This window comes from Gorilla gorilla, chromosome X, assembly GCF_029281585.2.
Source record: "Gorilla gorilla gorilla isolate KB3781 chromosome X, NHGRI_mGorGor1-v2.1_pri, whole genome shotgun sequence".
NCBI classification, from domain to species: domain Eukaryota; kingdom Metazoa; phylum Chordata; class Mammalia; order Primates; family Hominidae; genus Gorilla; species Gorilla gorilla.
Genome location: NC_073247.2, coordinates 46,890,423 through 46,916,147, shown reverse-complemented (window position 1 = coordinate 46,916,147; position 25,725 = coordinate 46,890,423). Strand labels below are relative to the sequence as shown.

The following is a 25,725-nucleotide window of genomic DNA, read 5'->3' as shown; positions in this document are numbered from 1 at the left end:
TTTCTCAGGTTTGTCAAAGATCAGATAGTTGTAGATAGGCGGCATTATTTCTGAGGGTTCTGTTCTGTTCCATTGATCTATATCTCTGTTTTGGTACCAGTACCATGCTGTTTTGGTTACTGTAGCCTTGTAGTATAGTTTGAAGTCAGGTAGTGTGATGCCTCCAGCTTTGTTTTTTTGGCTTAGGATTGACTTGGCAATGCGGGCTCTGTTTTGGTTCCATATGAACTTTAAAGTAGTTTTTTCCAATTCTGTGAAGAAAGTCATTGGTAGCTTGATGGGGATGGCATTGAATCTGTAAATTACCTTGGGCAGTATGGCCATTTTCACGATATTGATTCTTCCTACCCATGAGCATGGAATGTTCTTCCATTTGTTTGTATCCTCTTTTATTTCCTTGAGCAGTGGTTTGTAGTTCTCCTTGAAGAGGTCCTTCACATCCCTTGTAAGTTGGATTCCTAGGTATTTTATTCTCTTTGAAGCAATTGTGAATGGGAGTTCACTCACGATTTGGCTCTCTGTTTGTTTGTTGTTGGTGTATAAGAATGCTTGTGATTTTTGTACATTGATTTTGTATCCTGAGACTTTGCTGAAGTTGCTTATCAGCTTAAGGAGATTTTGGGCTGAGACAATGGGTTTTCTAGATATACAATCATGTCATCTGCAAACAGGGACAATTTGACTTCCTCTTTTCCTAATTGAATACCCTTTATTTCCTTCTCCTGCCTAATTGCCCTGGCCAGAACTTCCAACACTATGTTGAATAGGAGTGGTGAGAGAGGGCATCCCTGTCTTGTGCCACTTTTCAAAGGGAATGCTTCCAGTTTTTGTCCATTCAGTATGATATTGGCTGTGGGTTTGTCATAGATAGCTCTTATTATTTTGAAATACGTCCCATCAATACCTAATTTATTGAGAGTTTTTAGCATGAAGGGTTGTTGAATTTTGTCAAAGGCTTTTTCTGCATCTATTGAGATAATCATGTGGTTTTTGTCTTTGGCTCTGTTTATATGCTGGAATACATTTATTGATTTGCGTATATTGAACCAGCCTTGCATCCCAGGGATGAAGCCCACTTGATCATGGTGGATAAGCTTTTTGATGTGCTGCTGGATTCGTTTTGCCAGTATTTTATTGAGGATTTTTGCATCAATGTTCATTAAGGATACTGGTCTAAAATTCTCTTTTTTGGTTGTGTCTCTGCCCGGCTTTGGTATCAGAATGATGCTGGCCTCATAAAATGAGTTAGGGAGGATTCCCTCTTTTTCTATTGATTGGAATAGTTTCAGAAGGAATGGTACCAGTTCCTCCTTGTACCTCTGGTAGAATTCGGCTGTGAATCCATCGGGTCCTGGACTCTTTTTGGTTGGTAAGCTATTGATTATTGCCACAATTTCAGATCCTGTTATTGGTCTATTCAGAGATTCAACTTCTTCCTGGTTTAGTCTTGGGAGAGTGTATGTGTCAAGGAATTTATCCATTTCTTCTAGATTTTCTAGTTTATTTGCGTAGAGGTGTTTGTAGTATTCCCTGATGGTAGTTTGTATTTCTGTGGCATCGGTGGTGATATCCCCTTTATCATTTTTTATTTTGTCTATTTGATTCTTCTTTTTTTCTTTATTAGTCTTGCTAGCGGTCTATCAATTTTGTTGATCCTTTCAAAAAACCAGCTCCTGGATTCATTGATTTTTTGAAGGGTTTTTTGTGTCTCTATTTCCTTCAGTTCTGCTCTGATTTTAGTTATTTCTTGCCTTCTGCTAGCTTTTGAATGTGTTTGCTCTTGCTTTTCTAGTTCTTTTAATTGTGATGTTAGGGTGTCAATTTTGGATCTTTCCTGCTTTCTCTTGTGGGCATTTAGTGCTATAAATTTCCCTCTACACACTGCTTTGAATGCATCCCAGAGATTCTGGTATGTTGTGTCTTTGTTCTCTTTGTTTTCAAAGAACATCTTTATTTCTGCCTTCATTTCATTATGCATCCAGTAGTCATTCAGGAGCAGGTTGTTCAGTTTCCATGTACTTGAGCGGTTTTGAGTGAGATTCTTAATCCTGAGTTCTAGTTTGATTGCACTGTGGTCTGAGAGATAGTTTGTTATAATCTCTGTTCTTTTACATTTGCTGAGGAGAGCTTTACTTCCAAGTATGTGGTCAATTTTGGAATAGGTGTGGTGTGGTGCTGAAAAAAATGTATATTCTGTTGATTTGGGGTGGAGAGTTCTGTAGATGTCTATTACGTCAGCTTGGTGCAGAGCTGAGTTCAATTCCTGGGTATCCTTGTTGACTTTCTGTCTCGTTGATCTGTCTAATGTTGACAGTGAGGTGTTAAAGTCTCCCATTATTAATGTGTGGGAGTCTAAGTCTCTTTGTAGGTCACTCAGGACTTGCTTTATGAATCTGGGTGCTCCTGTATTGGGTGCATATATATTTAGGATAGTTAGCTCTTCTTGTTGAATTGATCCCTTTACCATTATGTAATGGCCTTCTTTGTCTCTTTTGATCTTTGTTGGTTTAAAGTCTGTTTTATCAGAGACTAGGATTGCAACCCCTGCCTTTTTTTGTTTTCCATTTGCTTGGTAGATCTTCCTCCATCCTTTTATTTTGAGCCTATGTGTGTCTCTGCCCGTGAGATGGGTTTCCTGAATACAGCACACTGATGGGTCTTGACTCTTTATCCAATTTGCCAGTCTGTGTCTTTTAATTGGAGCATTTAGTCCATTTACATTTAAAGTTAATATTGTTATGTGTGAATTTGATCCTGTCATTATGATGTTAGCTGGTGATTTTGCTCGTTAGTTGATGCAGTTTCTTCCTAGTCTTGATGATCTTTACATTTTGGCATGATTTTGCAGCGGCTGGTACCAGTTGTTCCTTTCCATGTTTAGCGCTTCCTTCAGGAGCTCTTTTAGGGCAGGCCTGGTGGTGACAAAATCTCTCAGCATTTGCTTGTCTGTAAAGTATTTTATTTCTCCTTCACTTATGAAGCTTAGTTTGGCTGGATATGAAATTCTGGGTTGAAAATTCTTTTCTTTAAGAATGTTGAATATTGGCCCCCACTCTCTTCTGGCTTGTAGGGTTTCTGCCGAGAGATCCGCTGTTAGTCTGATGGGCTTCCCTTTGAGGGTAACCCGACCTTTCTCTCTGGCTGCCCTTAACATTTTTTCCTTCATTTCAACTTTGGTGAATCTGACAATTATGTGTCTTGGAGTTGCTCTTCTCGAGGAGTATCTTTATGGCATTCTCTGTATTTCCTGAATCTGAACGTTGGCCTGCCTTGCTAGATTGGGGAAGTTCTCCTGGATAATATCCTGCAGAGTGTTTTCCAACTTGGTTGCATTCTCCCCATCACTTTCAGGTACACCAATCAGACATAGATTTGGTCTTTTCACATAGTCCCATATTTCTTGGAGGCTTTGCTCATTTCTTTTTATTCTTTTTTCTCTAAACTTCCCTTCTTGCTTCATTTCATTCATTTCATCTTCCATCACTGACACCCTTTCTTCCAGTTGATCACGTCGGCTCCTGAGGCTTCTGCATTCTTCACGTAGTTCTCGAGCCTTGGTTTTCAGCTCCATCAGCTCCTTTAAGCACTTCTCTGTATTGGTTATTCTAGTTATACATTCTTCTAAATTTTTTTCAAAGTTTTCAACTTCTTTGCCTTTGGTTTGAATGTCCTCCCATAGCTCAGAGTAATTTGATCGTCTGAAGCCTTCTTCTCTCAGCTCGTCAAAGTCATTCTCCATCCAGCTTTGTTCCGTTGGAGGAGGAGAGGCACTCTGATTTTTAGAGTTTCCAGTTTTTCTGCTCTGTTTTTTCCCCATCTTTGTGGTTTTATCTACCTTTGGTCTTTGATGACGGTGACGTATAGATGGGGTTTTGGTGTGGATGTCCTTTCTGTTTGTTAGCTTTCCTTCTAACAGACAGGACCCTCAGCTGCAGGTCTGTTGGAATACCCTGCCGTGTGAGGTGTCAGTGTGCCCCTGCTGGGGGGTGCCTCCCAGTTAGGCTGCTCGGGGGTCAGGGGTCAGGGACCCACTTGAGGAGGCAGTCTGCCCGTTCTCAGATCTCCAGCTGCATGCTGGGAGAACCACTGCTCTCTTCAAAGCTGTCAGACAGGGACATTTAAGTCTGCAGAGGTTACTGCTGTCTTTTTGTTTGTCTGTGCCCTGCCCCCAGAGGTGGAGCCTACAGAGGCAGGCAGGCCTCCTTGAGCTGTGGTGGGCTCCACCCAGTTCGAGCTTCCCGGCTGCTTTGTTTACCTAAGCAAGCCTGGGCATTGGCGGGCGCCCCTCCCCCAGCCTCGCTGCTGCCTTGCAGTTTGATCTCAGACTGCTGTGCTAGCAATCAGCGAGACTCCGTGAGCGTAGGACCCTCCGAGCCAGGTGTGGGATATAATCTCGTGGTGCGCCGTTTTTTAAGCCGGTCCGGAAAGCGCAATATTCAGGTGGGAGTGACCCGATTTTCCAGGTGCGTCCGTCACCCCTTTCTTTGACTCAGAAAGGGAACTCCCTGACCCCTTGCGGTTCCCAAGTGAGGCAATGCCTCGCCCTGCTTCGGCTCGCGCACGGTGCGCGCACCCACTGGCCTGCGCCCACTGTCTGGCACTCCCTAGTGAGATGAACCCGGTACCTCAGATGGAAATGCAGAAATCACCCATCTTCTGCGTCGCTCACGCTGGGAACTGTAGACTGGAGCTGTTCCTATTTGGCCATCTTCTCATTACACTCTTAACCATTGTTCTCATATGTTTTTGTATTGGACCCTTGATTTTTATTGGAAAAAGGCCAATAGAAATAATTTTCCTGCATTTCTTTTGTAATACCATCATTTAGCTTATTGATTATTATTTTTAGCATGCACAACACTGTATTCTGTGAAAAGATGAATGTCAGAATTACCTAGTATTCACTGTTGTGAAACATGATGTATTTTCTTTTTATCAAAACACATAAATGTTCTTTTTAACCTTGCCCACAAAAAAGAGCAGAATTGAACTTAGTACTAATTCATTAATCTAGGTAAAGCATGGGATAATTATTTTCCTGTTATTTTTCATAGCTCAATGCTATTGGTGTAATTTTGATTTTTCTTGTTTAATTGTTTCTCTTGCATTGACATTTTGGTCAATGATGAACTGTACATACAATGGTTGTTCCATATGATTATAATACTGTATGTTTACTGTACCTTTTCTGTGTTTAGGTACACAAATGTTTACCAATGTGTTACAGTTGCCTTCATTATTCAGTATAGTAACATCCTGTGCAGGTTTGTAGCCCAGAAGCAATAGGCTATACCATATTGCCTAGGTGAGCAGTAGGCTATACCATCTAGGTTTGTGTAAATGCACTCTACAATGATGGAATCACCTAAGGATGCATTTCTCAGAACATATCTTTGTTGTTAAGTGATGCATGACTGTACATACAAAAGAAGAAATCATAGTAAATGAATATATGTTTATATACACAAAATAGAATTGCTATATCAGAACATCACACAACACTCACAGAAATGTATCAATCATCAAAAAATTTTGCCCTAAATTAGTCTCTCAAATATTCACCAAGATGTTCTAAATCCAAAAAATTTTCATGAGTATAAATTCACATTGGCTCTGCCCATTTTCACAAATAATAACATTGTTCCCTTTCTAGTGTTGCTGTAATTTCCATGTCATTATATTAATACATATGAAGCAAAATGTGAAAAAAATTAACAAACATAGAAAACTGTGTAAAATGAAAGAAAATACAAACATAGAAAATGTCAATATGTATGGTATACTTTCTTCTTGTAGCTTGATTTTATTGCTGCTTCCTGAAGATGACCCTGGTATCTTTTCGTTATCAAACTACATATTCATAGCCACTTTAGATGTATGACTACATCGAATACAAGGTTGAACTTTAGAAATTGACTCAGCAATCCCATTATTGGGTATATACCCAAAGAAAAATAGATCATTATATCAAAAATCCACATGGACTCATTATGTTCATTGTCACATTATTCACAATAGCAAAGACATGGAATCAACCTAGGTGGCCATCAATGGCGGATTGAATAAAGAAAATATGACATGTACACACTATGGAATAATATGCAGCCATAAAAAAGAATGAAACCATGTCCTTTGCATGCATCCATGTCCTCCTTCCATGGATGGGGCTGGAAGCCATAACCCTAAGCAAATTAATGCAGGAATGGGAAACCAAATACTGCATGTTCTCACTTACAAGTAAGAGCTAAACACTGAGCACCTGTGGACATAAACATGGGAACAACAGACACTGCAAACTACTAGTTGGAAAGGGGATAGGTTAAAAAGCTACCTACTGGGTACTACGCCCACTGCCTGAGTGCAACATACCCATGTAAAAAACCTACAAATATACTTCCTGTATCTAAAACAAAAGTTGAGAGAAGAAAAAAGAAATCATTAAAAACACAAATAATATTTTCAATTGTTTTTTCATTGCCAGGCTGTACTTTGTGTATATCATGGTGCTCATCGTGTCTCTGCATTTAGACACAATAAAGCCCTATTTCATAGTGAAATATCATATAGTGTTTGCAGATGCTGAATAACAGGTGTCCAGAAAGCAAATATAATGACACTGGATGAAGTTTCCTAGAGGACAGACATCTAAAGGCCACCCTTCGCACAGATTCACTTATATCTTACTAAGGAATGTGTAATGTTATGTATTGAGTAGTAAAATGTAATGAAAGCAGTTGCAATGTAAAATATAGCTTAGGCATTTGCATCATTTGAACTGGTTCTGATAAGCAACATCAAGAAATATCATGTTGCTATTGTGCAATGCTAAATCAGCTTTTTTAAAAAAAGATTTTACAGAAGAGACTATTCTCTTTCATTAATGTGATACACTAATGACCTTAGGGAAGTCATAATTCTTGAGGGATATCTTAGATTTTCAACCATTTAGACTACATTCTTCTCATGAGAATATTTTTTGTAGCTAGATGCAATCCAGCCCGAAATATTTCTCAATAATATCAAGTAAGTAATGCAATTCAAATATTGAGAAATAAAAAGAGAAATCAACATTAATACATTTAAAAGGGTAATACTATTGTTTAAATAAAAAAGAGGAAAGTAGATTTACCTTAATGGTTTCTTTGGTGTGAATACCAGATTGAAGATAAATGTTATCCTTTTAGCCATAATATCATAAGATTTTTCAATCATATATAAAGCTACACAGGATTCCAACTTAGACTTCATAGCTTCAGATTCAAATTGAATTTCATACTCAAATTCATGTATTTTAGGAATTTCTAGGAAAGTCAAGATGAAAATATATTTCAATTTAATTAAATATGCATAGATTTAATATCAATTTCCTGTCAAGACTAACAATGCACAGGTATTTAGAGAAAGGGAGGGGGTATATATTATTTAGCTTAATGTCTATAAAGTCTAGTTCATTATCAGGCATATAATGATACTCAGTATATTTTTGTTAACAAGTTAATAAATAAATGAATGCATATAAAAATAAACATAGAAGACAATTCTCACCACTCTTAAATCTTTATAATTCAGGTCTATAAAACAAGAAAGGCCACATGGAAGTTAATAATCATTAACTGTCTAATGAAAATAATGACATTTGCTCTATATAATAAATGTATTAAAAACCTATAGACTTAAAACTTATGAAGAAGTCATTTAAAACTTGCTTTGAATTAAGTTTAAACAATATTGAAACAGCATTTCAAACTATTAGATCAGGATTTTCAATTTCTGGTATATTTTGATTAACAAAAACTGTTCCTCATGTTTTAGTGTTGGAGTATACAGACAATATGATGAACAAATATTTTCTTAATGAGTAGGTTACCAAAGAAAAGTAGTAGTTTTTCGTCCACTGCACATGAAAAATATCTTAAATCCAGAGCTAGCATGTAGATGAGAGGTACAAACATGTATTAAACTTACTCTCCAGTTATATGTAAGGAGCCCAACTCACAAATCAAGAAGTTTGTTGCATATGGAACTTGGAAGAGAGGTCAGAGAATCATGAATTGACTGGATCTACAGCTGTGCTAATCCAGAATCCAACCCTCTCAGCCCAGTGATGAGACATCCCCTTAGCCCAGGAGTTCTTAAACAGGGGAAGGGAATAGCAAAGGGAGAAGCCAACTCTGTCATATATCCTTGCACTAGGCCTGGCCTCATAGACCCTGGTTCCAGGCCTGTCCTTGTAGACACAGGTGCCAGATGTGTCCCCAGTCATGGCCCCAGATCTGCCTACAAACCCAGGCACCAGGCCTACACCAAGATGCATTATAATTAAATTGTTGAAAGTCAAAGGCAGGCTACTCTGGGCCACTCTGCTTATGGGATGTCCCTTCTCTGTCTATGGAGCAGTCAAAAACGGGTCGAAGACAAAAACAGAACTTTGAAAACAGCAGGAGAAAACTGTCTCATCACATACAAAGGAACTATTATTACACTACCAGTGGATTTCCCAACAGAAACATTGAAGGACAGGAAACAGTGAGATGACACATTCAAAGTGCTAAAAGAAAACAAAAGGCCAACCAAGAATACTACACTTGACAAATCTGTCTTTTAAAATGAAGAGATATTGGGAGGCTGAGGTGGGTGGATCACAAGGTCAGGAGATCGAGACCATCCTGGCTAACACAGTGAAACCCCGTCTCTACTCAAAATACAAAAAAAAATTAGCTGGGCATGGTGGCGGGCACCTGTAGTCCCAGCTACTCCGGAGGCGGAGGCACGAGAATGGTGTGAACCCGGGAGGCAGAGTTTGCAGTGAGCCGAGATTGCGCCATTGCACTCCAGCGTGGGTGACAGAGCAAGATTCCGTCTCAAAAAATAAAAATAAAAATAAAGAGATAAAAACCCTCAGATGAACAAAAGCTGAAGGAGTTTGTCACTACTAGACCTGACTTATAAAATGTACTAATAGGGAGTTTTTCAAGCTGAAATGAAAGGGTGTTCAAAAGCAACATAAAAATATATAAAAGTATAAATCTCACTGGGAAAGTAAATATATATACAAATGTAGAATAATGTAATACTGTAATAGTGGTGCACAAATAACTTTTAACCCTAGTAGAAATGTTAAAAGAAAAGTATTTAGAAAAACTATAGCCACAAAAAATTAGTTAATGAATATACAATAAAAAGTGGCTTTTAATATCCATAATATAAAGTGTATTTAGGAGGAGTAAAAGTATTTTTGTATGTGATTGAAGTTCTTATCAGCTGAAAATAGACTTTTCTATATTATGATATAAAATAGTTATCATGCTTGCCTTTTCAAAGCACCTCTATTGTCAGTTGCCTCCCCGTCTGTATATATTTTCATGAACTGCTGATGAAGACCTATAAATTTTTACCTCGGGGAAACTTTATAGCTATGGTTAAATTCATGAATAAGGGGCAAATAATTTTGTTTCCACAGCCAACACCTAAACATACATTAAAAACATAATGTTTTTCTTATCGTTATTTATATTTTCATTTCTTTATTCATTCAGCAAATATTAATTAAAGGTTTTCATTGACATGAGACATCCAATTCTTGTCCTCATGGAGTTGATGATCAAGAGGAAGAAACTGACAATAACTACTAATGCCACAACTAGTTTTTAAATTACTACTGTGATAACTACTACCATGGAGAAGTAGAGGATCCCATGAGAGCACAGGTCCTGGGAACATCACTGCTAAGGATTCCAGAGGAAGAGACCAACACACCAAACTGAAGGATGAGTAAAGGTTAGCTGGATGTAGAGAGAGGGAAAACTCCTTCTACTCATCAAAGCAGCCTGCAGGAATTACTCAGACTGCAGGAATTGTTCATGGTGAAAACCAGCTGGGCCCACTTGAGAAAGAACTTATGAGGGCAGAGCAGAGAGGGTGAGAGGAGTTTATCAAACCGTGAAGCAGGCAAAGTAGAAAAGAGCGAGACAATGCAGGGTGTGGTGCTAAGAATAACAGGAGACAACTAGACTACTAGTGATTAGCATCCAATTTCAGACTCTATTCAAGATTAATACTAAATAAAAGAACCCAAGCAGTCTGACTTAAGACTTTACAACTCAGTATAGCAGGTTTGTCATATGGCACAATTGCTGAAGAAGCACCATTAGCACCATTAGCATCATTGTCTGGAAGGGTGCAGGACATAATTTGTGCATAGGAATGTGGTGGCTCTCAGAGCAGAGCCCTAGGGCACTCAAAAAGTTAGGTCAGAAAAGAAAACAACAGAAATCAAGAAGGGGCAACCAGTGTGATAATAAATTAATAAGGTTAGTCATGAAAGCCAAGGGCAGAAAGTACTTCAACTTGATCAACTGGTAAATGCTGATGACATGTGGAACATAGATATGACTGCTGTATTAGGCACACTGGATAAGGTTGGCAGTCTTTTCAAGGGTAATCCTATTAGAGTAAGCAGGACAAAGGCTGAATGAAGTAAGTTGATCGGAAAAAACAAAGTGAAAAGAAACAGAGGACAAGAGAATCAAGGACAGGAGGTCAATATGAGGTCACAGGAGGAACAATGACAGGTTTCTCAGGAGCTGTTTGTGATTACAGGCCAAACCTAACATGGGAGTTTACAAAAAACAGGCAAATACGACACAGGAAGATGACTGGCCTGGGATGAAATGAGACACATATGTCACATAAAGCAGAACATCACACAGAAAAAAGACAACAGATTAATCAAAGAAAAACAGTATTGAGCTACAGAACAACTGGGAAATAAAATTAAGGGGCATGACTAAAACTACTTTCAGATAGAAAGCCCCGAGAAAGTCACTGAACCAATCCACAGAGAATTACAAAGAATGCATGGACCAGGAGGTACTTAGGAAGAAGAAATACACTTATAGGAGAAATCTTGCCCACAGAGTAATTTGTAATCTTACAGAAGTGACATTGCAAAACAGTCTAAAAATCCAAGAATAATCATATTTCAATAGGACAATACCAATTGATGTAAATAGTACAGGTGCATAGATTTATCAGTTGAATAAATATTTTTGAAAACCTTAACAACAGAGTATGTGTTTTGCTAATTTTGGCATCTCTGGAGCTGAATGTAGTATCTGGCAGAAAAGATGCTTGCTGGATTGTTGCTGAATGATAAAGATATGAAGGCAATCAATCCCAGTTTACTTAAAGGTATGTGTGATGAGTAAGGATGAAGAGAGCACAGTAGTCCTTGTATTTTCATTTAATGAAGCTTGATAGTTTTATGTGACTCAGAAATTCTATGATGAATATAATGGGAAGGGAATGCTGGGAATTCTTATCTCCTACTTATCAGGTTTACATAAAGAGGCCTATTCACTCTCAAGAAGGAAAAAAATATAGGAGAAAAATATCTCAGCCTCAATCTGCCTCCTTCATGATGACTTGCCACGGGTGGAAAAGCAACATATCTGATCAGTGAATCTGAGTGAAGGAATGGAACATGAGCAGGTGAGCATACCCTTCTCTTTCTTCCCCAATGTCTTGATTCCAGGATTCACACTTTCTTCTACTCGCTCATGTGTAAGTTGTTTGTTCCTGCAAGGAGTTCACAACTGGCCAGTTTGGCATGAATGCACTCAATTTTGGTGGAAGGTATTTAAAAGCCCAAATTTCTCCACAGTTCCAAGTCGTTTTCCAATTCATTTGTATAATTAATAAAGCTAACACTTTGATTTCCATCTGCTTTATTTTTATATCTGCCTCTCAGTTAGTTTCAAACTCAGATGAGAGAAGACAAGTATGTGATTAATTATCACTCTTAAAATCCTATCAGAGTCCATGCCACTCAGTGTAGTGCTTTAATTTCCACTAGAAGAGACTTAGGAGACAACAGGAAGTACAAGACTGCATGGTCAACATGACTCCTATTCTTAATGTGCTGAGTAAACTGTAATTAAATTGCACAGGAGTGAGAAAGGAGCTAGCCTGCTTTTGCATATACTAAAGACTAAAGTAGTATTCAGACTTTCTGGTAAGATTTGTCCTTTCATAAAGAAAAAGGTGTCAAAGGAGGGTCAAGCAGAGAGAATTACAGATTGGTAGAGAGTTGGCTACACCTTTGGAATAAGGGCAGGGGAAAGGAACCAAGTTATTGCCATATGTCTTTAAGGAGACAATGAGGTCGATTTCTTTTTTTAAATATTTAGGCACTATATAGAAAGAAATATGTTAAATTTGAGAAGAGACTGGTCTATTCTTCTATATAGCAGGACATACATCAGGAGAACAAAAAAGATTCACAAGTTAGCCAAAATATGAATGAGCTTGTTGAGTGTGGTGGTATTGAGCAGAGAGCAGAGAAAACAAAAGCTGTTTTAGAGAGAATGACGGGTGGAGATGAGACTGCAAACCTTCCCGACAGTTATTTTCAATAGTAAATATTGTTTTTCATCATGAAAAATAAGGAAGCAGTAAAATAAGAGCCATATCAAAAGGTATATTTTCAAGAGCTATTTTGAGAGAGATTGCTCTCCTAATATGACTTTCAAAGTTCCCAAAATGATGTTGGTAGCTTCTTTCAAGACCCCGATTATCTAGGAGTTAAGTGGATTTTTTAGGTCATAAGTATAATCAATGTATATGATCAGAATTGCAATTTCTTTTGTTTACAACCTGACAAGAGTACATCTTAAGCAATTTAAAGTAGCAAGAACATGTTAAAATGGTTTATATGTATAAGCATTTATTTACCTTCCTTTACAGTTACTGTAACATGAGCTCTGCCCTCTTAATATTTTTAAAGTGCATTTTAAGTGCACCACACAATATTGTTAACTCTAAGCACTATGTTTTACAACAGATCCCTAGAACTTATGCATTTAGTACAATGGAAACTTTATACCCAATGTTCAACTCCCCATTTCTTCTCCCTTCCAGATCCTAGCAACTATTATTCCATATTATTCTGCTTCTATGAGATTGAGTATTTCAAATTTATCATATTAAGTGGTATCATGTAGTTTTGTCTTTCTGTGACTGGCTTATTTCACTTAGGTCCATCCATGATATTGCATATTATAGAATTTCCTCCTTTTTAAGGCTGAATATTATTTCAAGATAGTATATGCTACATTTTCTTTATCCATTCATCTGAGGACATAAATTTAGGTTGTTTCTATATCTCGGCTATTGTTAATAATGTTACAATAAACATTGGAATACAGACCTCTCTTGGAACTCCCGATTTCAATTTTTTTGAATAAATGCCCAGAAGAGGGATTGCTAGATAATAGATGATAATTCTATTTTTAATTTTTTGAGGAGCTTTCATACTGTTAGACTGTTTTCCATAGCAGATGAACCATTTTGCATTCCTACCAACAATGTTCAAGGGTTCAAATTTCTCCACATCTTTACCAACACTTTTTTTTTTGACGTTAGCCATGGTGATAGGTGTGAGGTGATATCTCATTGTGGTTTTGATTTGTATTTCCCTAATTAGTGATATTGAACTTTTTTTCATATAGTTTTCACCATTCATATGTCTTTTCTAGAGAAATATCTATTCAAGTATTTTGCTTGTTTAAAAAATCAGATTATTAGTTTTTTTTTAATTGAGTTGTAGGAGCTCCTTAAGATTAACCACTTATCAGATATATGGGTTGCAAATGTTTTCTACCTTTCCACGTGTTATCTTTTCACCCTGTTGATTGTTTCCTTGGTTGTGAGGAAGCTTTTCAGTTTAATGTAGTCCTACTTATTTTATTTTATTTCTGTCTGTGCTTTTGGTGTTATATCCATGAAATCATTGCCAAGACCAATGTGTCATGAGAAGACCCTTTGCCAAGCACAGGGTCTTTGGCAAGAGGGTGTCCTAAATCTCCCTAAAGGCTTTGGTAAGTCTGGTTCCTCCTGAAGTGCAAGAAACTTTCAATTAGTTTCTGTTGTCTTACGAAAGGAATTATTGCTGAATTGGTGTGTTTGTGGGTGTTTGGAGGGTCCAGAACTCTCTACTTTCCCTTGTTTCTTGTATCACTCAGTTTCATATATTTACCTCAAGTAAAACACCACATATTTGAAGAATTAGATAACCTATTTTAAATTATTTTGATTTTTTTTAAATTGAGATAGTAAATCTTTTTTTTTTTTTTTTTTTTTTTTGAGACAGAGTCTCTCACTGTTGCCCAGGCTGGAGTGCAGTGGCACGATCTCGGCTCACTGCAACCTCCGCCTCCCAGGTTCAAGTGATTCTCCTGCCTCAGCCTCCCAAGTAGCTGAGATTACAGGTGTCCGCCACCACACCTGGCTAATTTTTTATATTGTTAGTAGAGACGGGGTTTCTCTATGTTGGTAAGGCTGGTCTCAAACTCCTGACCTTGTGATCCTCCCGCCTTGACCTCCCAAAGTGCTGGGATTACAGGCGTGAGCCACCGCACCTGGCCCAAGATAGTAAATTCTTATGTACAAATCTGGAATATACAGTAAATACGAGAAGCATTATTATTATTATACAAACTTTATTTAGATATTATATCTAATTTATGTTCATTTTCTATTTCTTTAAATTAGAAAATAATTTACTCAAGGTTTTGTTTCTAAATTTAAAGCTGCATTTTATGGCATTATCATAATCCTTAAATCAGAAAGAAAGAGTAAAAGAAGAAAACAAAGTTGAGGGAAGTGGAAATTATAGTTACTACAGTTTTCTCTCTTCTCACTATTGATGGAATCACAATCTACATCTTATAAATCTAGTGATAACTGTAACTTGTTATTTTTGAGCTACGTGAAAATAACACACATAACAACTGAACACTCCTTAAGCACTATGTGAATAAGTAGTGAAATGAAAAGTAAATGGACATGGATCTTAATGTAACTGCACAATCAGCAACCTGCAATTCATGGAAACTAAGCTTCTTTTTTCATTTTATTTTTTCTATAACCGTAGTTCTCTTACCATTGGGATCCTCACAAAAATTATGTGAATTTCTTTTTGGAATCACTAAAACTTCTGTCAGATCTGGAGTAAGACTATATCCGAAAAAACCAGCATTCAGTATGATTTCTACCTTCTCTTCTGCCCGCTTCCTGGACTGACATTGTATGACAACTGCAGGAGAGAAATATTTCCAGTTAACTTGACTTGTAGGTGATATGATCATTCTTGAGATAGAAGAAAATGAACTATGTCATAAAAATAAAACTTCCTTTGATATACTCTGACTTGTCATTGTATCTGGCCACATACACACATACACACACACATTCATGCAATATCTACATCAGTTAACATTTGGGAAGAAAATATGAATATTAAAGACTATGTAAAAATAGCACAGGAAAATAAATCTGTAAGATATATACTAGATTATAAAACATTATATTAGGATATAGAAATTTGATTCGGGAACTGATGTAGTTAGATCCATAACTCAAGGGGCAATTGTAAATGCATGAATTTTTCCCCTTTTGAAATATATGTTCATTGTGATAATACTAAACTTTACTTTTATAACAATACTATAGAAAATGCCTTCAAATAATTAAAAAAATAAGTTCTGTAACACTTATTTTGCAATATTTTAAAAATATTTCCTATTAGATTCATTACGTTTTTACATGTACCATGAAATTCATATTCAAATTAAATAAAATATTTAAAATTATTTTTGATTTACTTTTAAGTTTATAAAAATTACCTTTTAAACACATAAAAGTAAAATTGTAATGATTTAAAATTCAAGTTAAATGTGATTATATATTAATTTAATGTACAGAATTAAATATGTATATATAAATATATTTCATATGTATTAAATTCCAATATTTTATCATCTCCAGTGATGAAAAATTTTGTCAGCAATGTTGTGAGAAATCAAAATAGTCTGTTTATGTACAACTACCAATTATATCAAGGAGGAATATCAATGTATTATTTTGACATTAGCTCTGTAACCATGTGTACTGGAGTCCACATAAATAAGAATATTATTTCTCCCAAACATATAAAATGCTCTACTACTATCAAGTCAAATACACATTGAATATAGGGGAAAAAGGAGAATCATAATATAAAAAAGCTTGTGAAATGTATTATGCTATGATTCTGTGGCATCAATAATAATATATTCACACAAACTACAAAATTAGATGATGTCCTCAGATGTATGTGTTTTCACAATACATATATTTGTAGTTTAAAATACTATAACAAATGTAAATTTTATTCTAAAATTTAAAAATTTATATTGAACATTCTGGATTTAGAATGAGTATGTGAAATGTACAATAAGAATACAATGATATATATAAATTAAAGGGTTTTAAATGGCTAGGAAAAACTGTACAAGCTTTTCTGGTTATAACTATCTTCAGTATCAAGGCATTAAATCAGAAATTAATGTTATCAAAGTTACAATTAGTATCATGTCACTGATTGTGTCCTAGAGGTCCTTAGGAAATTAGTGCTGTGGCAATGTATGGATCACTCAATCACAATGAATTCTCATTTCATTGTCTTTACAGTGTGACAGATAGTAGAGTGTTTTTCCAATTATCTGGCCCAATAGACAGTAGTAGATAAGAATGCACAAAGAGAAAATGTGGCTTAAAGAACAAAAAAGTATCCTGGGTTTGAGAATAACTTGAGTGACAGATACATAAAAAAGAAAATAATTAATAAACTTTGCTAATGATATAGGTGAGCAGGGAAAGCAGTAGGTTATATCCGATGTTACTAAGAACAAAAAATGGACTACACAGAAAGTAAATGATATGTATTTATAAAATTATACCCACTTGCCTTTCGAGGGCATGTGTAGATAAAAATAATCACCAGCATAGATTTTAGATTTTGGGGAAAATGATTTAATAACTAATACACACTCTATTTCAGAACATTAATGTTACGATAGGTTGTGCTAATCTAACACAAGCTATTTACAGAACTCACGTTTAATTTAAAAATCAAGTAATTACCAAGAAAAATGACTCAAAGAAAAATGCTCTAGACCATGTTTAACTGTCTTTGAAGAAAAATTTGCAAGAAATCTATGTTTTTGTGTTCTCATAAGCATGGTTTTTGACTAAAAATTTGGCTTTAGACCTTTAATCTGGATAAAATGAATCTGTCTGCAGTAGACATGAGCAACAGTATTATTAGCATTCCAACAGAGTACTGTCTAGGGCTTATTATATCACTTTGATCAGATGACTGTGTATTATAAATTTTAAGCAGTTCAGCTATATCAGAAGTATACAATCAACTATCTTCTGGAAGGAAATAAAATAAATTTTATGACAAGTTTGTGAAATATTCTGAAGATAATTTATAATATTTAAAATATTTATCTATGTGTTGATTTTTTAAAGTCAAGAATAAAAATGCTTCAAGTAAAATAAATGACATTTGTGGTCAAAGGTATTACTATATTTGTGGATTTTTACTCCAGTTCAAATTAAACTACATAAGGAAACATGTAGTCTTGATCTTCCTTTACAACCAGTGTATCTGGGGAAATGCTTTACTTACTTACAAGCAAAACTTACTACTGTCTCTTCTTTCTAAGTGTGGTGATATAATTACATCAGTGGAAGTCTAACTCTTTTTTATTTACAAAGATTGGTATCGGAGGGAGAAAGAAAAAGCAAAATTTCAAGACTTATTTTAACTCATCTGTGTTGCTAAAGGGGGAGATTCAAAATAAATATTCCTTTGCTTTGCAGAGCAATTCAGTGCATCTTAGTGATGCAGAATGCCATCTAGAGCCTGGTAAGAGGTCTGGATACTAAATATCACTGGTTATATAAGAGAAATTTTGTTTCTTAGGCTGATCCTGGGAAGGCAATGGGAAAATCAAGGAATGCAAAAGAAGTGAGAAGAGTATTGAGGAAAGAGAACACACAGAAACTTTAGAGAAGTCCAGGGTATGCCGAGGCAAAAAAAAAAAATAATAATAATAATAATAAAGGTCAAAGAGAACAAGAAAGGCATTTAAGGGCAGAGATTTTATATTGTGTTTATTGTGACAAAGTTAACCTTCCTGAAAACTTCAGTACATTCTGACTGGTTTGGGGGAACACCATAAAGTTTTATGCTTGAGACAATAATAAAGGGATCCACATCTCCACAGCATAGTTCTTAGATGAGATCGAGAGTTACACAGAAGCCGAAAAGGGATGACTAAAAGTGACCTGAGAGCAAGTATACCTGAGAATCTTACAAATCTAGTGCAGAGCTCTGTGGAATAAAGGAGTCTGAAGTTAATTTGATTTTAATTTTAGCCGATATCTGCATTTCACCAACAGGAAGGCAACAAAAAATAGTGTGGTTTTGTGGAAAACTCATTGGACACATTGGGAGAGCATGTTTATGTCATAGAATTCCCACCAGTAGGACTGTTCACATTACTACCTACTTTCTCTGGACTTCAAACAAAAAAGATGGGAATAGAGAATATCTAAGGTCTCTAAGAATTCTGGCATTCTCTGACCCTAATGTATACCTACCTGGGGGAGATTTAGGAGGTGGTGCTTGTGGGAGTCCAACAATAGGGTATATCCAGTGTATTGCTTGGATTTCTTCGCTGTCGATTCCCACAATACTAATTAGAAATTAAAATATTAAGAGGGAACAAAAGGAGAAACTCCATATTAACAAAAAGCTTATTATTTATTAACTTTATGGTATTTTAGTAAAGCTTGTAAATTCAGACTTTGGTAGAGAGAAACTGATGAAAGAAAGAACATTTTCTGCAAATACTGATTTTATAAACATTTCAAAGCAAACCCTGGAAAATCATCACAAAGCAAACGTAATGAAACCATCATGAAATATAAGTTAAAATTGAAGAGCTTTTTTCCCTACTTTAATGAGAGGTACTATAGCCCTCTTGGGATCTATTCTATATCGGATGGGCAAAGCACAAAACAAAAACTGCCATGAAGTACAGTACTTCAGAATTTTGTGAGGCATTTACTTTTGGAGGATACTACTTAAAAGAAAGGGGGCATTTGTCCAAATATTTTAGGTGCATCATACAACAGTAGGAGCACAGCAATATTAGAAAATGTTTATAGGCCTGGTATGGTGGTTCATGCCTGTAATCCTGGCACTTTGGAAGGCTGAGGCAGGCGGATCACTTGAGGTCTGGAGTTCAAGACCAGCCTGGCAAACATGGTGAAAACCCATCTCTACTAAAAATACAAAAATTAGCCAGGCGTGGTGGCACACACCTGTAATCTTGGCTACTTAGGAGGCTAGGCAGGAGAATTGCTTGAACCTGGGAGGCGAACGTCGCAGTGAGTCAAGATCATGCCACTGCACTCCACCCTGGGCAACAGAGTGCGACTCCATCTCATATTAATCAATTAATTAAAAAAATTTATGATCATTTTTGAAGTTGGGATTTTTTTCATTAAAATGAAAGACAAGACATTGCAGGCAAGACAGGTTGAGCACGGGGCTTATGCAAAAGAATAAGATCCCATCCTTAGAAGGCCTTCAAGCTTCTTTAATGCATTCCTGTAACTGTTTTGAAATTCTTAATAGTTTTTGAGCAAAATATTAAGTTTGCTCATTCTCATTTTTCACTGAGACTTACAATTTATGTAGCCAATCTTGACTATAAGGGTGGTGAAAATGCATGGTAGAATGGATAGTAATGGGCCCACAGTAAAGAACTGGCAAAAAATGAAGGAAAGAAATATGCACATGTAGGACAAAGTAAAAATTTATTTTTAACTAAGATTTCCAGATTATCATTTAATTAAACTATAAGAACAGAGAACACATTTAGATTTTGCACCATTATTGAATTTTGCTTAACTTCCAGCTAAGCAAGAAAGATACAAGTAACTTGCATTCTGGCAATGGCAGAATACCTCTAGCCATGGCAGTTTCATATGATGGATATCATATCCACCTGGCACAGTGTGAATTCCAGTATCATGAATTCACTTCACTCAGACAAGCTGTTTTAGGTTGTCCTCTGTATACTGATTATTTATTATGTTAGCAGTCACTATTTTCCATGTCAGAAAGGAGTCCCTTTGCGTGTCGCTGACTTTGATTCACTGATGATACTTAAGATTAAAGTTGTTCATCACTCTGAGCTTCAAATCAACCATTAGATATATATATATGTATATATTATTTTCTATATGTTATATATATCCATATGACAAATATATTTTCCTCCTCTGAACATATGAATTTCAACAGTTCAGAGTAAATAAAATCATGAGCTTGACATTATATATGTATAACATGTAAAAGAAACCTAGCATGTCAGTGGCTGTCAAAATAAAATTATTTTCCTTCAATGTCTTTATTTAAATGTTACCTTTTAAATTTTATATCCAACTCATCAAAATTGTCAATAGGCCAATATTTTCCATTTGCTTTTGTCATCTCAATAATAACCATTGTTTTGTGTAATTTCATAATTTGAGGTATAAATAACAATGAGATATCTATATTTCCTTTAGGAGGCAGTGCAATTCCTGTAAAACACACAAAAATAATTTTTAATATGGTAAATATTAACAGACTATAATTTTAACAGGAGAAAGTAATCACCTAATTTGATTACTGATTATCAATTTTTAAAAACTGCTTCTGAACAAAAAACGCATCATGCAAAATTATAAGTTCGCTTCACTATTTTACCTTAGATGCCATCAACCTTATTTTTTAATTATTATTATACTTTAAGTTCTGGGTTACATGTGCAGAACGTGCAGTTTTGTTACATAGGTATACACATGCCATGGTGGTTTGCTGCACCCATCAACCCATCACTTACATTAGGTATTTCTCCTAATGTTATCCCTCCCCTAACCCCCCACCCCACAACAGGCCATGGTGTGTGATGTTCCCTGCCCTGTGTCCATGTGTTCTCATTGTCCAACTCCCACTTATGAGTGAGAACATGCAGTGTTTGGTTTTCTGACCCTGTGATAGTTTGCTGAGAATGATGGCTTCCAGCTTCATCCATGTCCCTGCAAAGGACATGAACTCATCCTTTTTTATAGCTGCATAGTATTCCGTGGTGTATATGTGTCACATTTTCTTAATCTAGTCTATCATTGATGGACATTTGGGTTGGTTCCAAGACTTTGCTTTGTGAATAGTGCCACAATAAACATACGTGTGCATGTGTCTTTATCATAGAAGGATTTATAATCCTTTGGGTATATACCCAGTAATGGGATTGCTGGGTCAAATGGTATTTCTAGTTCTGGATCTTTGAGGAATCTTCACACTGTCATCCACAATGGTTGAGCTAATTTATACTCCCAACAGTGTAAAAGTGTTCCTATTTTTCCACAACCTCTCCAGCATCTGTTGTTTCCTGACTTTTTAATGATCGCCATTCTAACTGGTGTGAGATGGTATCTCATTGTGGTTTTGATTTGCATTTCTCTGATGACCAGTGATGATGAGCATTTTTACGTATGTCTGTTGGCTGCATAAATGTCTTCTTTTGAGAAGTGGCTGTTCATATCCTTTGCCCATTTTTTGATGAAGTGGTTTGTTTTTTTCTTATAAATTTGAGTTCTTTGTAGATTCTGGATATTAGCCCTTTGTCAGATGGATAGATTGCAAACATTTTCTCCCATTCTGCAGGTTGCCTGTTCACTCTGATGATAGTTTCTTTTGCTGTACAGAAGCTCTTTAGTTTAATTACATCCCATTTGTCAATTTTGGCTTTTGTTGCCATTGCTTTTGGTGTTTTAGGCATGAAGTCTTTGCCCATGCCTGTGTCCTGAATGGTATTGCCCAGGTTTTCTTCTAGGATTTTTATGGTCCTAGGTCTTACGTCTAAGTCTTTTTAAAAGACACATTTTCCTGAAGTAAGAAGTTTCTCCTGAAGATGCCACTAGAACTGAGGAAATGTTGAAAGTGATGGCTGAGGTTTCCCAGAGTGATAAAAGAGCCACAAAACCCATGAGTCTTTTCATATCTTAACACATTTTGCAGAGGATAAAGTACAGCAATTTTTGATTCTTTATTTTCTCATATATGTTTCTCTAGACTATAACAGGTGCAAGTCTCTGCTTAGAGCCCCCAAATTGCTGCCACTAAAAGCTGTTAATTTGTTTAGTTGATCCATGAGGAAAGCCAAAGCTTATCTGTGAAAGGGGCATCTGCTCCTAGTTGTGAAAACCAGAAGACAGAAACACTGACAACATTTTCTTGTGGTCCAATGGATTAGAATTTTTCAACATTTACTATGCATGAGTCACCTGAGAGACCTGATAGACATGGAACCTGCAGAGCCTCATTCCAAGAGATTCTGATTTATTTAGGCTGAGCTAAGGCCCAGGAAGCTGCATGATTAAGTAGCACCTTATAGGATCCAAAGGCAGGTGGTCATGAGAACTTATTTAAAAAAAAGAAAAAAACACACACACAGAAATGAACAAACAAACAAACAAAAAAACAAATTACCTCCTGGACAAGTTTCCAGAGGTTTGAAGAATGTTAAGCTTCAGGGCATTTGTATCAGTGAGGGTTTCCAAGCCTATGAATGTCTACATTTAAAGTAACACTGCTTTACAAGATAATAGAGGATTATTGACTACACTCATTTTTTATTCTGTTGTAAGACTGATGATAATCAAAGTCATTTTTTCTCAAATAAAATTATTTTATTAAACTATTTAAAACATCACAAATGGAAATTAAAAATGGCCCCTTTGCAAAACTTTCCAACTCAAAATTCTTGTAAATTTTCAAATTTTAAATGTTATTCCTTGAGGAAATTAAAACATTCTAAGGCCTAGTAACATTGTTAATAATAATCAATAATTAATATAATTAACAGTTAATATTTGTTGAGTATTGACTATATTCAGGCTCCGTGCTAAGTATTTTTATACAACAATTTATTTAATTCTCAGAAAACCAGCATAAATTAAATGCTTTTACGTTTCTCATTTTAGAAATGAAAACATTGACACAATTTAGTTAAATAACTTGCCCAAAGTCCCCTTGAAAGATTATGTTGTTTACTAAGATATCTAAACCAGGGGTCCCCAACCCCCAGGCGGTGGACCAGTAAGAGTCTGTGGCCTGTTAGGAACTGGGTTGCACAGCAGGAGGTGAGCAGCAGGTGGGTGAGCATTACCACCTGAGCTCTGCCTCCTGTTAGATCAGTGGCTGCATTAGATTCTCATAAGCGAGACCTGTTGTGAACTGCACATGTGAGGGATCTAGGTTGCAGGCTGCTTATGAGAATCTAACTAATGCCTGATGATCTGAGGCAGAACAGTCTCATGCCAAAAATCTCCCCCTACCCTGTACCGCATCTCTGGAAAAATTGCCTTTCATGAAACCGATCCCTGGTGCCACAGAGATTGGGGACTGCTGATCTAAACAAACTCAATTATCTTCAACTTTGTTTTTATGAATTCTATATTTTCATGAATCATTGTTGTATGAAATAGATAAAGTTAATTAATATAAACACACTTCCTAAAAAAAGTTATACATTATGAAGGTCATTACATTTTGTATACACAGAGATATTTGCAAGAACTTGTAAAATATATTTGAACCCAACCTACTCCTTTGCTTTTGACTAATATTTTTATTGTGGTTCTCAATTATTCTTAGTACAATAACATAGATTTTCTATTGTGACTTTAAATCTATAAACCTCCCTTCAAGGTAATGAAAGAGTAAGCTAGATGACTATATATTTCACAGGTCATAAGTGCAAATGTTATTAAGAGTATAGTTTATGGAGATTTCATTATGTTTAATTTCAGGGAAACTATAGATTAATTCATTTTAAAATATGTTCAGATAAAAACAGCAAAGGCTAACTCAAATAAACCATGCATGCATCCCCAAGGAGATAAAGTTTAGAAATTATAACTTAGCCTTACAAAGATTACATTATTACTAAAAAAAAAATATATTACCACTAAAAATAAACCTAGGCTTTTAGATAGTGAAGATAGTGTAAGAAGTCAAGACAGATAAAAAAAGAGTAGCTCACTACTTATACCATGATTTCTTTTAACGTTTAAATTGAAAGTATAGAAAGATGATGTCATGACAAACATGCCCATTTCATTAAAAATCTAGTACCCCATTTGTGGTTGTAACTTTTTTACCAAGCCTACAAGTAGAACTGAAGTTCATTATTGAATTCACCACAGGTTTCTTTAGCTATTATTATACCTTTGGATGGCTAAGAACCACTCTGTAATGCTGTTAACTTCCAAGAAATCACTGAAAATTAACATTGAAAAGAACTTTGAGAATGTATCAAGTTCATTTTTCATCTCACAAATTAGTTTTATTTTCTATGGTTTTCCCATTGCCCTTCACAATACTTTGACTATAGACAGGAAAGCTGTTCTTCCTTCTAATAAAAAATCTATCATTGATGGGCATTTGGGTTGGTTCCAAGTTTTTGCTATTGTAAATAGTGCTGCAATGAACATATGTGTGCATGTGTCTTTAGAGTAGAATGATTTATAATCATTTGGGTATATACCCAGTAATGGGATTGCTAGGTCAAATGGTATTTCTGGTTCTAGATCCTTGAGGAATCACCACATTCTTCCACATGGTTGAACTAATTTACACTCCCACCAACAGTGTAAAAGTGTTCCTATTTCTCCACATCCTCGCCAGCATCTGTTGTTTCCTGACTTTTTAATGATCGCCATTCTAACTGGCATAAGATGGTATCTCATTGTGGTATTGATTTGCATTTCTCTAATGACCAGTGATGATGAACTTTTTTTCACATGTTTGTTGGTTGCATAAATGTCTTCTTTTGAGAAGTGTCTATTCATATCTTTCACCCACTTTTTGATGGAGTTGTTTTTTTCTTGTAAACTTATTTAAGTTCCTTGTAGATTCTGGATATTAGACCTTTGTTGGATAGAATACTGACCATGGAATACTATGCAGCCATAAAAAAGAACGAGTTCATGTCTTTTGCAGGGACGTGGATGAAGCTGGAAACCATTATTCTAAGCAAACTAACACAGGAACAGAAAGCCAAACACTGCATCTTCTCCCTCATAAGTGGGAGTTGAACAATGAGAACATATGGACACAGGGAGGAGAGCATCACACACCAGGGCCTGTCAGGGGGTGGGGGAAAAGGAGAGGGAGATCATTAGGACAAATATCTAATGCATGTGGGGCTTAAAACCTAGATGACAGTTGATAGGTGCAGCAAACCACCACATCACGGCACATGTATACCTATGTAACAAACCTGCACGTTCAGCACATGTATCCCAGAACTTAAATTTAAAAAAAGAAACACCACGAATTATGTATCAACAACAAAAAAATCTACCCATGTTTTCTTCTAATACTTGTATGTTTTCATTTTTATAGTTAAATATTTGATCCATCTGTAATTTACACATGTATGAAGTGAAGAATTTATCTAATGTTATTGATGTTTTAATATGGAACTAATTATCAAAAAAACACACTTATTTAAAAGAGTGTGAATTTGAAATGCTAGCTTCATAGCATTTCCATATATATTTCGGTTTATTTCAGGATTTCCTAGAAGTTTGCTTTGGTCTTTCTGTCACTTCATGTGTAAGTATTACATTGTGTCAATTACAGATGCTCTATTTTCTAGTAAGACTAACTGCTTTCTTTTCCAGCTCATTTTTAAAAATAATATTTAAAACTTGCAATGATCTGTTAGCTCCAGGGAGCAGACTGGGGTGGGGGAACAAACGGTATTTTTA

General features: G+C 35.8%; 1 protein-coding gene across 1 annotated transcript in view; it reads right to left on the bottom strand.

Annotated features, from left to right (window-relative positions):
* The window catches only part of CFAP47 (cilia and flagella associated protein 47), a 469,679-nt gene that overhangs the window by 23,630 nt on the left and 420,324 nt on the right, over nucleotides 1-25,725 (bottom strand). Inside the window, exons 58-61 of the mRNA XM_019019001.4 lie at nucleotides 20,328-20,487; nucleotides 18,493-18,587; nucleotides 14,942-15,094; nucleotides 7,130-7,301 (exon numbers count right to left, since the gene is read on the bottom strand). Coding sequence (XP_018874546.3) covers nucleotides 7,130-7,301; nucleotides 14,942-15,094; nucleotides 18,493-18,587; nucleotides 20,328-20,487 — 580 coding nt within the window. The remainder of the gene's footprint in view (nucleotides 1-7,129; nucleotides 7,302-14,941; nucleotides 15,095-18,492; nucleotides 18,588-20,327; nucleotides 20,488-25,725) is intronic.